The sequence below is a fragment of the Nipponia nippon genome, unplaced genomic scaffold (assembly GCF_047370975.1).
Source record: "Nipponia nippon isolate SJK-2023a ecotype South Korea unplaced genomic scaffold, ASM4737097v1 scaffold_1, whole genome shotgun sequence".
NCBI classification, from domain to species: domain Eukaryota; kingdom Metazoa; phylum Chordata; class Aves; order Pelecaniformes; family Threskiornithidae; genus Nipponia; species Nipponia nippon.
This window is the reverse complement of record NW_028262290.1, coordinates 167,851,573-167,865,669: the sequence shown is the minus strand read 5'-3', so window position 1 is coordinate 167,865,669 and position 14,097 is coordinate 167,851,573. Positions and strand designations below refer to the sequence as shown.

Genomic DNA, 14,097 nt, shown 5'->3' with positions numbered 1-14,097 from the left:
ATATCTCCATTGTACAGCTTAGAGCTGGAACCTCATGTTCTGGTCAATTCCCTAGTTAAGGGCTTTGCCACGGAATAAACATCTTCCTGCAGATTTACAAATGCAAGCCTAAGTCTTCAATTACTTTTAAACATGGCCAAGTTCCTAGCTGGTTTAAAATAATGCTGTTATACCCACATTAAGAAGCTAAGACAAATTATTCCTTCTGAGAGTCCAATCTACTATATGCAACACTTTTTGACTACAAACTTCTGATTTAAACCATCCACACTTCAGTTTCCTATCCATAATCCTAATTTTTTCTTTTTTTTTTTTCTGTTTCATGTACATCAATTGGAAAAACATCAGAGGTAAAAGCCTTCCACATCTTATCAGATAGCTGTACAGTGACAAACAGAATGGAATTTTGATCTTAGTTGGGCTGATACCCATTCCTGTGGTACAGACGAGAATGACAGCTTTGCTTCACAGTAGACATACAGCTACAAAACTCTTCATACTACAGGATTTACTATATGAATGAGTATGAGCATTCAATACAGTCACAAGAACTTAAATAAGACATGAAAAGAAATTCTTCACAATGGGAGTGGCCAAACATTGGAACAGATTGCCTGAAGAGGGTGTGAAACCTCCATCCTTAGAGATTCTCAAAACTCAACAAGGCCTTGACAACCCTGTTTTGAGCAGGAGGTTGAACTAGATGACTTCCACAGTTTCCTCCTACCTAAACTTTCCCATGATTCAGTTGAATAGACTCAGAAAACTTAGGAAAAGACCATTTCAGTAGGATATTATGAACAGTGAAGTGCTGGACTTGACCTAATAGAAATTGCAGAAAATGTCATCCATTCTTTTCTTACATGAACCATCCTTTTTCAGACTATGTAAATGTGTACATTTTCGCAGGATCTTTATCAATTTTTCTGTAAGTAATTCTTCCCATTGTATGTTCTGTTATTCCACAAGTTTAGCTTTTGACTGAATTCTAATAGGAAATTTAATACATCTTGTCAGCACACCCCTCTAATCTCTTATTTTCTTCTTTTTAATCATTCTGATACAAAGCTCCAAAAACAGTGTTTATTCATCCAGAAGCTATTATTCCCCTTATTAAAGGCATTCAGAAACTAGAGCTGGTAATATCCACAGAATTTTCTCCACCAATTTTCCATGCATGCTGCTCCCCAGCTGCTTATTCTTAGGAGCTTTGTCTGACCTGTTTCAAAATATCTCTGTTAATTGGACTTTTACTGGAAAGACCATTCCACCATTTAATGCAAGGATTATTTTTTCCCCCTAACTCAATCTACAAATTTTTCATGACATACCTTCATTGGCCTCTTCAGCGCTTCCTGAATATCCACACGCTTCCGCATAATGGTCTGGTCTAGTTTGCGTTCAAAGGCCAACAGATCCATGTAGGCCTGGGACTCAGGAACCAGCTCCCGGATCTGAGAAGGAAGCAAGGAATATCCAAGCACTGGAAGCAAGAATCTACTATGTTCCAGAGCAGTAATACTGACACCTTCCCAGCCCTTAGACAGACGTGCTCAGAAGGAGTTATCCCTAAGACAGTAGTTCCCAATTTGCGGGGCAGGTCTCAGTGGCACGGTAGAAGCATATGACTGAAAAGCTGGAGCACAGAACTAAAGCTAATGAACTCTGGAAGACCCCAGCTGGATCCACAAGGCCTGAATCATGGCTGCTTTTTTTCAAGTGAGGCTTAGCTACAAGCAGCCTGGGAGCCACTGCTCTCGGCAATGCAAAGTACGGTAAATTTTGCCTGTTTAAACTAAAAAAGTGCTGTGTCTCTCTAGACTAAAAATAAAGGGTGCATGTTCATGTTGATTTTTTAAAAACAAGTGTTACCCATCTTAAGTAAAAACTGCCATTTAGGAAGTCAACCTTTTTCAACATATCTTCTTGGCTGAGGTGAAAGTGATCTTCACATCAAAGTTTCAACATGACCAGCTATGAGGTGTCAACTTACGACCTTGCCAACTTTTATTGGTATTTTAATATATTAGCTAAACTACCTTAGTTCTATTATCAAACCCCCTTTTTATTTTCCCTTTTCCAGAGAAGTTAGTGGAGGAGGTGATATGAAGTAGGTTAGGAGGAAGATCTAATGATCTGAGCTTAGGAATGGGCAAGTATACCCTTACATGAAAAAGCTGGTTCTTCATTGGGAATAACTCATGCAGGCAAACCATAAAAGAAAGGAACTGTAAGTAATTATAACAAATCTACTGGACCGCTTTGTCTATTTCTACAATATTCACTCTAGCTTTCACCTATTTAACTAAAATTTAACTGTTAGAATACTTCTGTTCTATCGGAATTAAAAGCTCGTTGGTATTCCTGTTTTGCTTTAGAATCAGAAGTCTACAGTTTTAATTTGGTGTAAGACACAAACACCTATGCGAGGGACACCAGGCATACACCTGTTCGCTATGTTTTGCAAGGACGTAAGAACTGTTGCACAAGGTCATCCCAACAGTCCGTCTATCCTAGTACCGTGTCTCTGACAGCATTTGAAAGTTCTTGCTCTTTAGTACCTACGACAGCCCAAGGTGTTCCAGAACCTCAGCAGGTAGTGTGTGAAGAAGCACCTCCTCCTGCTCACTTTGAACCTGCCATCTGTTACTTTCATTTGATACCATCTTCTTGCACAGCTGGAGCAGCAGCGGACAGGGATTCCCTATGCACCTTCTCCATACTGCTCATACATTTTACAGTTTTTTGTCATCCCTTTCTTAATATTTTCCTTTTCCAGCCTGAAGAGGAACAGTTCCTCCCTTCTGTATTTAGACTGATGAGGACTATCAAATAAATGTCTGTTTCAACCTTATTTATTTGTTTGTTTGTTTGAGATGCTAGAACACCTGCTCTATTTACAGCAGGACTGACACTTTGGAGAAGCAGAAACCACGGAGCCAAAAACTCTGTTCGGCTTTAGGTGAACCACTGCATTTTTAACTGCTTGCATTCTTTCGCAAAGTCTTAGTATCAGCAGAATAATAAAAGAACACGAACATTTTTAAGAGCGAAGCACGAAGAGCAAGCATTGCCCTGGAAACATCAAGGCGTCGCCAGACAGGTTGCAGAAGAAAGGCAGCTAGGCAATACTTCCTCCCCACAGTGAATACAAATCTTTGGACCCTACAAAATACCCCAATGCTTTTATCCTGTCCCACACAGAAGAAAAGATTCCTCTCTTCCTTCCCCACAGAGGAAATCAATCATGCTGTACTGCAGTCAATTAAAAATCTGGACCCAGAACATAGTCTTTTAACTCCAAGTCCCAGCACAGTCAGTTCATGAACTCCTAGGCACATGATGAAGCAGGGAGCTGGCCTACACGGCCCTCAAGATAAAGCATATCCTACAGCTGTGATACAATCTTTCCAGCTGGTTGGCAGGGTACTGGACCCAGGATCTAACAAAATTTCTAAGAAGTTTGTAGAAACAGCAGTAATCTTCAATCAATATTTCTATTCCACACTATTACATCTCTTACCACATGAAAGTGAAAACGTATTTCCTATTCCGTTCCTATAACCAAACTGGATGTTAAACATTATAAGATGTTAAGAAAGAATAAACACTTCAAAAATGAGCCAACAAAGATAATACTGCATATAATTCCTTGAACTGCAAATGGCTGCAGGTTGGGAGAGTATTTGGGAGAAGAATTGTACTTGCCTGTGCTGTACTCTGCTCTAGGTATGCGTTACGGTCACAGTGAAGATGGGATACTGGCCTAGATCAACTCAGGCCAGTTTTGGCTGCTCATACAGTCTTTTGCTTTCTCACCCTACCGTTGGAATAATCTTTTGGAGGCATGGTAATGTTCCAATTTCATACTCTTTCCCAATTTTCCCTCAAGAGTGAGAGGAAAATTAAAGGGGAGCCCCAGCAGTACCCCATCAGAATGAATAATTTTCTTTGTTTCTGGTATATCTTAGCTCAAAAAGATAAAGGTACTCTTACACTCCAAGTACTCTTACACTCCAGCCAGTAGTACCTGATTAATTTTTTAGTTTTCTTCACAGGTAACTGAACCTCAGTTATCTTGGTGTTTATGTGATAAGGGTCTGTGCAGCCTGCCTAATTCCTTCTTCTTGCATGGTTTGCCCTAACTGAAAAGTTCATAGCTCCCTGCAAGTCTCCTCTCTTCTTCTACAAAAGTTCTAACTATAAATGTGTAAAGACTATTTCAAGACCTGAATTCTCCATTCTGGCCTTTATCTATTTCAAGAAAGCACAAAAAGCACCTAGCAGCAGCATCTCATCATCTAAGGTTCTGAAACATGTATGTTAAACCTTATCTTAGAATTACCTGGATAACTGGAATAGATTGTTATTAGCATTAGTAAGATAGTGTCTTTCTAGAGGCTAGGGTTATTTTTTTCATATTGTGAAAATTCAAACATTTCAAATGTTTAAAAATTAATAAGAACAGATTATTATTAAATTAGGCAATTTCATCCTTGATTTCAAGAGATTTTTTTTATCGATGGTGACAAAAGAATGGAAAAATGATAAGAGTGGGGGCAGTGAGGACAGTGTGCAGGGAACAGCATGATAGAAGAGGCTCTCACAATTTCCTTGTAAAAGCAGCACAATGTGGGGGCCCCACCACATGCGCCTGTAAACAAACGAGCAGGGCTGGAGCAACAGAAGGAATCAGAAGCCAGGGAGCAGCTGCAACACTACAGTCTCTGGGATATGGAAAACATCACGGGATAGCTTCTATGACTGGCACAGTATGACAGCCTGGAAGGCAATGACAACAGGCTGCACACTAGGTAAGGCTTCATCCGAATGCCAAGAGTTGCACTGAAACAGATGATACTGAGAGAGGCATCTCCTACAAACCACCCAGTCAAGAAGGAGACAAAGCTCTTCTTAGACATCTGGAGGAAGCACCATGGTTGCAGGCCCTCAGGCTCATGGGGGAACTTTAACCGCCCTGACATCCGCTTTGAGGGCAGGAGCACTGGGCACGAGCACTACAGGAGACTCCTGGATCGGGCTGGTGACAATTTCTTGATGCAGATGATCAACAAGCCAACAAGGGGAGGTGCTCTGCTGGACCTGTTACTCACAAAGAAGGAAGAACCGGTTGGGGGATGTGAGGGTTAAGGGCAGCCCTGGCTGCAGCAACCATGAGAGGGCAGAGTTTGCGATCCTGAGAGAAGCGAGCAAGACCTGGATTTCAGGAGAGCAGGTTTTGGCTTGTTCAGGGATCTACCTGGAAGGATCCTATGGGACAGTGGGGATCCCTGGGGGACAAAGGGGCTCCCGGAAGCTGGCTGAACTTCAAGGGCAACCTCTTCAAAGCAGAGGGGAATGATCAGACCAACGTGCACAAAGTTGAGCAGCCCTGGCAGGAGGCCAGCAGGGTTAAGCAGGGAATTCCTGACTGGCCTCAAATGCAAAGAGGGAGTGCATGGAGGTGTAAGCAGGGATGGTCTACCCAGCAGGAACAGAACAACAGGGCCCGAGCGTGCAAGCCTGAAGTTAGGAAAGTCAAAGCTCAGCCGGAATTGAACCTAGCAATGGACACGGTGGGCAACAAGAAAGCCTTCTGCAAGTGAATCGGCAGCAGAGGGAAGACTAAGGAAAACCTGGGTCTGGTTCTGCTGCTCATGTCAAAAGCCACGGAAAAGGCCGAGGCACTCAGCGTTGTCTTTGCCTCCGTTTCTCCTGGTAAGTCCTGGCCTCAGGCCTCCCAGGTCCCTGAGCCTACGTCAGAGTCAGGGGAGCACGGCTGTTCAGAGGGACCTCGACAGGCTGCAGAAACAGGACGCCAGTCCAACGTTGTGAAGTTCAACAAAGGCAAATAGAAAGTTCTGCTCCTGGGACAGAAGGACGCCACGCAGTGGTGCAGGTGGGCACCAACTGGGTAGAAAGCAGTTTTGCAGGAGAGGACCTGGGGGTCCTCATGGACAGCAAGCCGAGAATGAGGCTGTGAGGTAAGCCAGCCGTGACAAAGGTCAACTGCAAAACGGGCTGTATTAGCATACGTGTTGCCATCAAGTCAAGGAAAGAGGCTATTCCTTGCTATGGCACGCTTGTGAAACTGCACCTGGTCTTCTGGTCACAGGACCAGAAAGACGTGACATTCTGGTGTGAGGCTCGCAGAGGACCACCAGGATGTCTGGGGGCTGGAGCACATGCCTACCAAAAGAAGCTGCAAGAGCTGCGTTTGTCCAGCCTTGAGAAGAGAAGGGGAAAGGGAGATCCTGTTGGGGAGTGCCACTGCCGTGTGGGATGGCGAAGAAAAGACAGAGCCAGCCTCTTCTTGCAGGTGCACAGCAATAGGATGAGAGGCAACAGAAACGCACTGCAGCATGGGCAACTGACTCTGGATAAGGAACTGTTTTTTTCTTTTTTTTTTTAAACTGTGATCGTCCAAAACATTGGAACAGGCTGCCAAAAGATGCTGTGGGAGGTCCATCCTTGGCTGGAGGTATTCAGAACCTGACTGGACAAGGTCCTGAGCAACCTGATGTAATCTGAACCTGTTTTGTGCAACGGTTGGTCTGCATGACTTCCAAAGGTCCTTCTGATCCAAATTGTTTTGTGATTACTGAGGCGTAAACAGTTGTCTACCCAAATCATGGTTTTGCCAGATATTCAGTGAATCCTTTGTGTGTTTGAGGACTAAGAGGTCATTTTCAGCCTATATGTTACACAGACTAAATTAGTTAATTTTTATTTTAGTCTATGCAACTGTGAATACATGTTTTATGTACTACATGTACTGCAAGTAAAATATACAAGTAATGTGTTGAAATTATGAGCACATATGCAAACAGGGCTTACACTTCCTCAGGAGGGTTCCAAAAGAATCAATAGAAATGCTAGTCTATCTAATATCCTCTATGTATATTTAAGGATATCTCCAAATCAAAAACTGTGTAGGACATTAACATTGACCGAATGTAAATGAGAGCAGAGCAGCCATTCAGCAACAGGGACTCTCCATAAAGCTGGGCTACTCAAGCAAACTTCTTTTATACAGCCAGATGTAACCCAGTAATGACACTCCACTTTCCAGAACACTGGCTCACTAACCTTAACATCTCTGAAAACAAGAAATTAAGATCTACAGTTCATCTTTGTCCTTCCTTTATTTCAGACCTGGAAGCAGCCACCAGGAATGGCTAATTTGTCATTACCAAACAAACAAGTCAGGGATAATCCACCTTTTGAAATCCTCAATTCAAAATAGGTTAACAGTAGTATTGTTACTGATGAAGCATCTAAGGCTACGGGAGAGGTAAGGTTGAGAGATAGAGAAATCTTTTACTTGGCCAATAGCATGGCTGGAGAAGAACAATTCTGGAAGAGGTGGCCTTCCTTCACATTTGAGGCCACCATTTCAGACTTGAGAGTAGCTGATTCCACTGAAAACATTGATCAAAATCAGCTGCAGGTTTCTGGCAAAATGGCTAGAGTACCTGGTGCCGAAAGTATGCTGACTTTAAGCCACTTGTAAGGTCTGGTGGTACAAAGTCAAACTAGTAAAACTTGATAACGTATTTGAACTGTCATATGGAGTTAACGCTAGATCTGATACATGCCCATTACATTTCTGCTTCTATATTTGCAGCTGAAAGCAACATTTATCTTATCATAGAAGTGTCAATCTTCAGAGCAAGCACACATACAGGAAACAGCTGCTCTGAGTGTACAATAATTCAGTTATCTACTAGATGATTTGAGAAAAGGATATATGGTCACTATGTATGAAGCAGAAATAATATTACTACGGAAAGAGGTGACTGCTTGCTGTTCTGGTGAAACAGAAACCTTGAGGAACACTGCCAGTAGGAGACGGAAACAGGAGTATCGTAATGCCTGTGCCTCTGCTGAATTCAATACAAAAGTAATAGGTTGAAGTTGTCTGGCCTATACTATACAGGACATGTACCAGCTCCTCCTGGTCTTAACAAATATTATATAAGAAAGTATGAGAGAGGCAGAACGAAGAATGAACTGTTGCTTGTGCTCTGGCAACTTCATCTGCTTCAAGCATGTCTGAATCACTGCTTTCCAAGACAGACTCTTGTACTGCCAGATTCCTGGGTTAGAGATTTACTGCACTTATTTGCAGAAAAACTAATTTTGCTGTGTTATGACCACTTTATTGGGCAAGTCAAATAATACTTTGTAGCAATAAATGTCCTTCTCCCTGTGTTTATCTACTGTTCCATTCATCTTACCCATAAATTTTACCATCAAATTTCACATATTATGCATGACACTGCGGAAAAAAAAAGCTCCACTGCACTGGGCCAAGAACTGATCTTTCTGGTCCCACTAGAAATGACTCACTCACTGATATGTCTCCAAATTGACAGTGAGGGACTTTTTAATTTAAGGTAACCAATAAGCTTACCTATACTGTAAGATTGAGATGTCATTGAGAACAGATGAAATGTCTTGAAGAAATCCAACAGTATCAACGTAATTTCTGTTATCAAAGAATCCTGTGATCTCTTCAGAAAAAGGCAGGCTTGTTGAACAAGATTAAATTTTTACAAAGCTGCACATGGCTCTATGAAGCATCAAAGTGCTCAGATGTCTTCACTCAGGTAGAGGCAAAAGGATCTCCTCAAAGAATGTAAAACTTAACAGAGAGATTAAGAGAAGCCCTGGCGTGGAACAAAAAGATCCTTCCTCATCTAGAGAGCAGGAAAACCTTCCAGAGGGGAACAGAGATTTCCCAACTCTGAATTTATATTTTGCTGTCTGCCTGTCACCAAGAAAATGAAGGGCTGTGAGTGAACCCTAACTGGACTTGGCGGCTGTCAAGCAGAGAGAAGAACATAAGAAAAATATTGTTTAAACAACAGAAGTGCATTCTCCCCTCCTTCTCTGCACCTGCAGCAGAGTAATCTAATCCAGCAATCCTTGGCGCAGAGGCGGAATTCCCAGTCTTCACTTCCCAACCCTCAAAAAATCGTGTTCTAATTCAAAAACTTTTTCCCTCTCTTTTTACTTTGACATCCCATTAACTCCTAGTCCTATCCCTCACTTAGCCAGAACTCCATCATAACCACCATCATCCTAATAATGCGATTGTGTTAGCGAACGGTGCATTTGTAAATTTATTTAGAATGTTATCTTTATTCTGGCTATCTCATTATCAAATAAGTATTAGCAAAAGTAAGAGAGTTTCATGACAAAACATATTTATCTGTTTATAGCCACAGAGTTATGGGAAGAAAACCGAAGAGTTAAGTCATAATTTGATTTAAAGCGGAGTTGAAATGTGGAACCAGGACAGATAAACCTGGTATGTGCAGCTAAAAGATACAAGCAAGATTTAGAGAGATTTACTCTGATTTCCCTACAATGCTTTAAGCAGAATGTCATGAACACTTCCCAGTTATGAAATACAGACTCATGGACATTTAAATCTAGACTAAACTCTCTCAAGTACACCAAAGAAACAACTCTGCTTCCGTCTCCAAGGCTATAGGCAAAGATACACATTATGTCAAAACTGATCTCGTGTCCATTCCGAGCTAATTCCTGCTGTGGCTGGAAGAGTACTAAAAGCATCATGTAAATTCCAAATTTATTATTCTAAATATCAAGAGACCTAGCTGTATCACTTCTGCAAGAAAATTATGTCCCATCTATTCCTTAAAGATGTCAGAAATAATGGAAAAAATAAAGGAAAACAGGTATTTTAGACTTTCAAGTGGTCCTTAGGGACACAATCCTTCACAAGAACTTTTTGAGGAATTCACAGTGACACATAGATAAAAAGCAAATACTGGCCACGTGTTGCCCAAAAAAGCTGAAAAGCAGCAGTAAGATTCCGTTTTCATCATGGCCAAGTGACATATGAAACCTTACATCTTTCAACAACTTTGACTTGGCATTTTTATTAAAGTGATTCAGAAAAGGACAAGAGAGACATAAATGCATTAAAAGCTGTACAATTTTTAGTTAATCACGACCTGAAAAGACTGTAAGACACGTCAGAAAAGGCTTTTTCTCAGTTTGCTGACCGAGCTGCATGGTGGCAGATGAGCTGCAATACTGAACAAACACAGGGGAATGCACAATAAAGCAAGCGATTTATCTGTACTGGTGGGTACTAATGAGACCATCGCTACTGAGGAAAGTGACCCAGACTCACTGTGGAGAAGTTAATGCAGTCATCTGCATGAGCAGATGACTAAAACAGACAAAGACGTAAGGTATAAAGAAGAGGAATGGTTCTGGGGCTTTTATAATTTAACCTGAACCTAAAGAACAGAATCTACAAGTGACACAGGATGGGGAAACCAGAAATAAAGGGCTATGGATCTACACTCTGGTGAACTGGGAGAAAGAAAACAAGACAAATTATTAAAGGTATTTGTACACCCAAAAAACCTAGAAGCAAAGAATGTAGGACATAGCTACAGCATGCAGACTCTCACTGTTTCGCAGGGAAATCTTGAAAGGATTTAGGAAATGGTAGGGGAGGAAACAATAGCCCAGAACACCACTGTAGCCTAACAGGCCAGCGCAGTTCTTAAATACACGAGCAGGAAGACATGGAGCAAGACTAAGGATTTTACAATTACTGCCATGCTTGGCAATAGCATAATCACTAAAAGAGCACCAGAGTCACAAATGAAGAAATCTACTGACAAACTCAAGAAAATTCTGAGAAAAGCTATTGAGATGATTAGCAGACAGGAAAGCATCCTCTATAACACAAGGTTCCGCAAAGCCAATTAGTTTAGCTTCACTTATGAGTATGTATCTATCTACACGAAAAGAAAAAAAAGTTTCTCTGCCTATCAAAGTGACAACACAATGAACTTGAAATTGTTTAAGTTCAGATGAGAAAGAAAGTGAAAATTCTTAGGAGTGTAGCCAAACACTGAAAAAATTCAACAGTGACTGCAGAGAATATTTAATCACTAGTGATTTTAAATACATATGCTCTTACTTACAAGTAAATCCTCAGGCCTGTCTTGTAGAAGTTAAACAGAAACAAAACAAAGTAGCAGTAAGTTCTCATGATAGGGTCAGACTTCAGCTTGTCTAGTTGTACAACACTAAAAATAAATTAGTACTTTTTTTCTTCTCCCAGAAGATCAAATATGTGCTCTTTTTTTCCAAAGTCTTCCATAAGAAGGCTTGCCAATCTCTAGTAAAATTAAATAGACCTCTCAATACAACTATTAGGAGTTGATATACAAGTATGCAGACCATAAAGAACAGACAGAATACTGATAGGAAATGACAGAAAAAAAATCAGTGTCAGCCATGGAAAACCTGAGCTGAACCTGGAGACAGAAGTTTTCCTGAGTTGCACTCATTGCCACTGACACAGCCGAGATCAGAGACATAAGGAGAAAAAGATGTAAAATTTTGCATTTCTGCAAAGAACAAAGCCATCTCCCACGCTCTTAACACTACACAAATGGGCTACAAAACATAGGTCTCCAATATTCTCCTAATGCAAACAGGTTAGCTCCTGGTTACTCTCTTTTGAAAAAAAAAATAGTAATCATTTCTGTGACTTCTGCCATCAGAAAACGTCGGATCTGGGAAGTGCATTTTTGGCATAGACAGTTTTCTAAAAGGGGGTTGTTTGGGTTTTCATTAGCATCCCTAGGTGAAGAGTGGACACCAGCAAACCTAAGAAATATCACTGTCAGCCTCATTGACCTCCAGCATGACTGAATGTATAAAATCTTTCCTGCTGACAGAGGATAACCCATTCTGCCACAAACTTAACATTGTAGGATATTGAATTCAGAAAGAATTTGAGTCACTTCAAGTGGAGCCCTGATAGGAGTACTGCTGGCTACAAAAAACTCTATATGCAGCTCAGCCTTCCTTGATCTCGACAAGCCTTCGGTGTTGAAGCAGTCAGTACTTCTTCGCTAGTCAAGCCATATCAGAAGCACCTACCACAGTTGCTTCCAACAGAAGAGAAGCACAAAAGTTACCGACATCCAGGGAACAATCAGTCTGAATTTCTGGGTTTATATTGATGAACAATCGTCAAACACACAAAGGATTCACTGAATATCTGGCAAAACCATGATTTGGGTAGACAACTGTTTACGCCTCAGTAATCACAAAACAATTTGGATCAGAAGGACCTTTGGAAGTCATGCAGACCAACCGTTGCACAAAACAGGTTCAGATTACATCAGGTTGCTCAGGACCTTGTCCAGTCAGGTTCTGAATACCTCCAGCCAAGGATGGACCTCCCACAGCATCTTTTGGCAGCCTGTTCCAATGTTTTGGACGATCACAGTTTAAAAAAAAAAAGAAAAAAACAGTTCCTTATCCAGAGTCAGTTGCCCATGCTGCAGTGCGTTTCTGTTGCCTCTCATCCTATTGCTGTGCACCTGCAAGAAGAGGCTGGCTCTGTCTTTTCTTCGCCATCCCACACGGCAGTGGCACTCCCCAACAGGATCTCCCTTTCCCCTTCTCTTCTCAAGGCTGGACAAACGCAGCTCTTGCAGCTTCTTTTGGTAGGCATGTGCTCCAGCCCCCAGACATCCTGGTGGTCCTCTGCGAGCCTCACACCAGAATGTCACGTCTTTCTGGTCCTGTGACCAGAAGACCAGGTGCAGTTTCACAAGCGTGCCATAGCAAGGAATAGCCTCTTTCCTTGACTTGATGGCAACACGTATGCTAATACAGCCCGTTTTGCAGTTGACCTTTGTCACGGCTGGCTTACCTCACAGCCTCATTCTCGGCTTGCTGTCCATGAGGACCCCCAGGTCCTCTCCTGCAAAACTGCTTTCTACCCAGTTGGTGCCCACCTGCACCACTGCGTGGCGTCCTTCTGTCCCAGGAGCAGAACTTTCTATTTGCCTTTGTTGAACTTCACAACGTTGGACTGGCGTCCTGTTTCTGCAGCCTGTCGAGGTCCCTCTGAACAGCCGTGCTCCCCTGACTCTGACGTAGGCTCAGGGACCTGGGAGGCCTGAGGCCAGGACTTACCAGGAGAAACGGAGGCAAAGACAACGCTGAGTGCCTCGGCCTTTTCCGTGGCTTTTGACATGAGCAGCAGAACCAGACCCAGGTTTTCCTTAGTCTTCCCTCTGCTGCCGATTCACTTGCAGAAGGCTTTCTTGTTGCCCACCGTGTCCATTGCTAGGTTCAATTCCGGCTGAGCTTTGACTTTCCTAACTTCAGGCTTGCACGCTCGGGCCCTGTTGTTCTGTTCCTGCTGGGTAGACCATCCCTGCTTACACCTCCATGCACTCCCTCTTTGCATTTGAGGCCAGTCAGGAATTCCCTGCTTAACCCTGCTGGCCTCCTGCCAGGGCTGCTCAACTTTGTGCACGTTGGTCTGATCATTCCCCTCTGCTTTGAAGAGGTTGCCCTTGAAGTTCAGCCAGCTTCCGGGAGCCCCTTTGTCCCCCAGGGATCCCCACTGTCCCATAGGATCCTTCCAGGTAGATCCCTGAACAAGCCAAAACCTGCTCTCCTGAAATCCAGGTCTTGCTCGCTTCTCTCAGGATCGCAAACTCTGCCCTCTCATGGTTGCTGCAGCCAGGGCTGCCCTTAACCCTCACATCCCCCAACCGGTTCTTCCTTCTTTGTGAGTAACAGGTCCAGCAGAGCACCTCCCCTTGTTGGCTTGTTGATCATCTGCATCAAGAAATTGTCACCAGCCCGATCCAGGAGTCTCCTGTAGTGCTCGTGCCCAGTGCTCCTGCCCTCAAAGCGGATGTCAGGGCGGTTAAAGTTCCCCCATGAGCCTGAGGGCCTGCAACCATGGTGCTTCCTCCAGATGTCTAAGAAGAGCTTTGTCTCCTTCTTTTTCTGGCAAATTGTCTGTAGCAGACAGCCATCATGCTTTCACCTGCGTACCTTAATTTTAGTTTAAACTAAAGATGGTAAAAAAACCCCAATATACAGAAGAGTGTGCCCTTGAGATTGATATTTCTCTCCAGGTGAAAGCTGGCTATCATTAAAGGTCCTAGAAAAAATAACAAATAGAATTTGATCCATTTCAGGTAGGAAATAACAATTGGAGCTGCATTCTTCGCTACCTGAGCAAGACAAACAAAACAGTTTCAGCAATTTCCTTAAAAAAAA

General features: G+C 42.6%; 1 protein-coding gene across 10 annotated transcripts in view; it reads right to left on the bottom strand.

The window, feature by feature from the left end:
* Positions 1-14,097, bottom strand: part of SMARCD3 (SWI/SNF related BAF chromatin remodeling complex subunit D3) — a 110,285-nt gene that overhangs the window by 37,688 nt on the left and 58,500 nt on the right. For 9 of the 10 annotated variants that reach the window (XM_087733594.1, XM_087733583.1, XM_087733547.1 and 6 more), the window contains one exon: positions 1,332-1,454. The exons of the other annotated variant lie outside the window; for it this stretch is intronic. In XM_087733594.1, the coding sequence (XP_087589720.1) occupies positions 1,332-1,454 (123 nt within the window). The remainder of the gene's footprint in view (positions 1-1,331; positions 1,455-14,097) is intronic. 10 annotated transcript variants of the gene reach the window in all.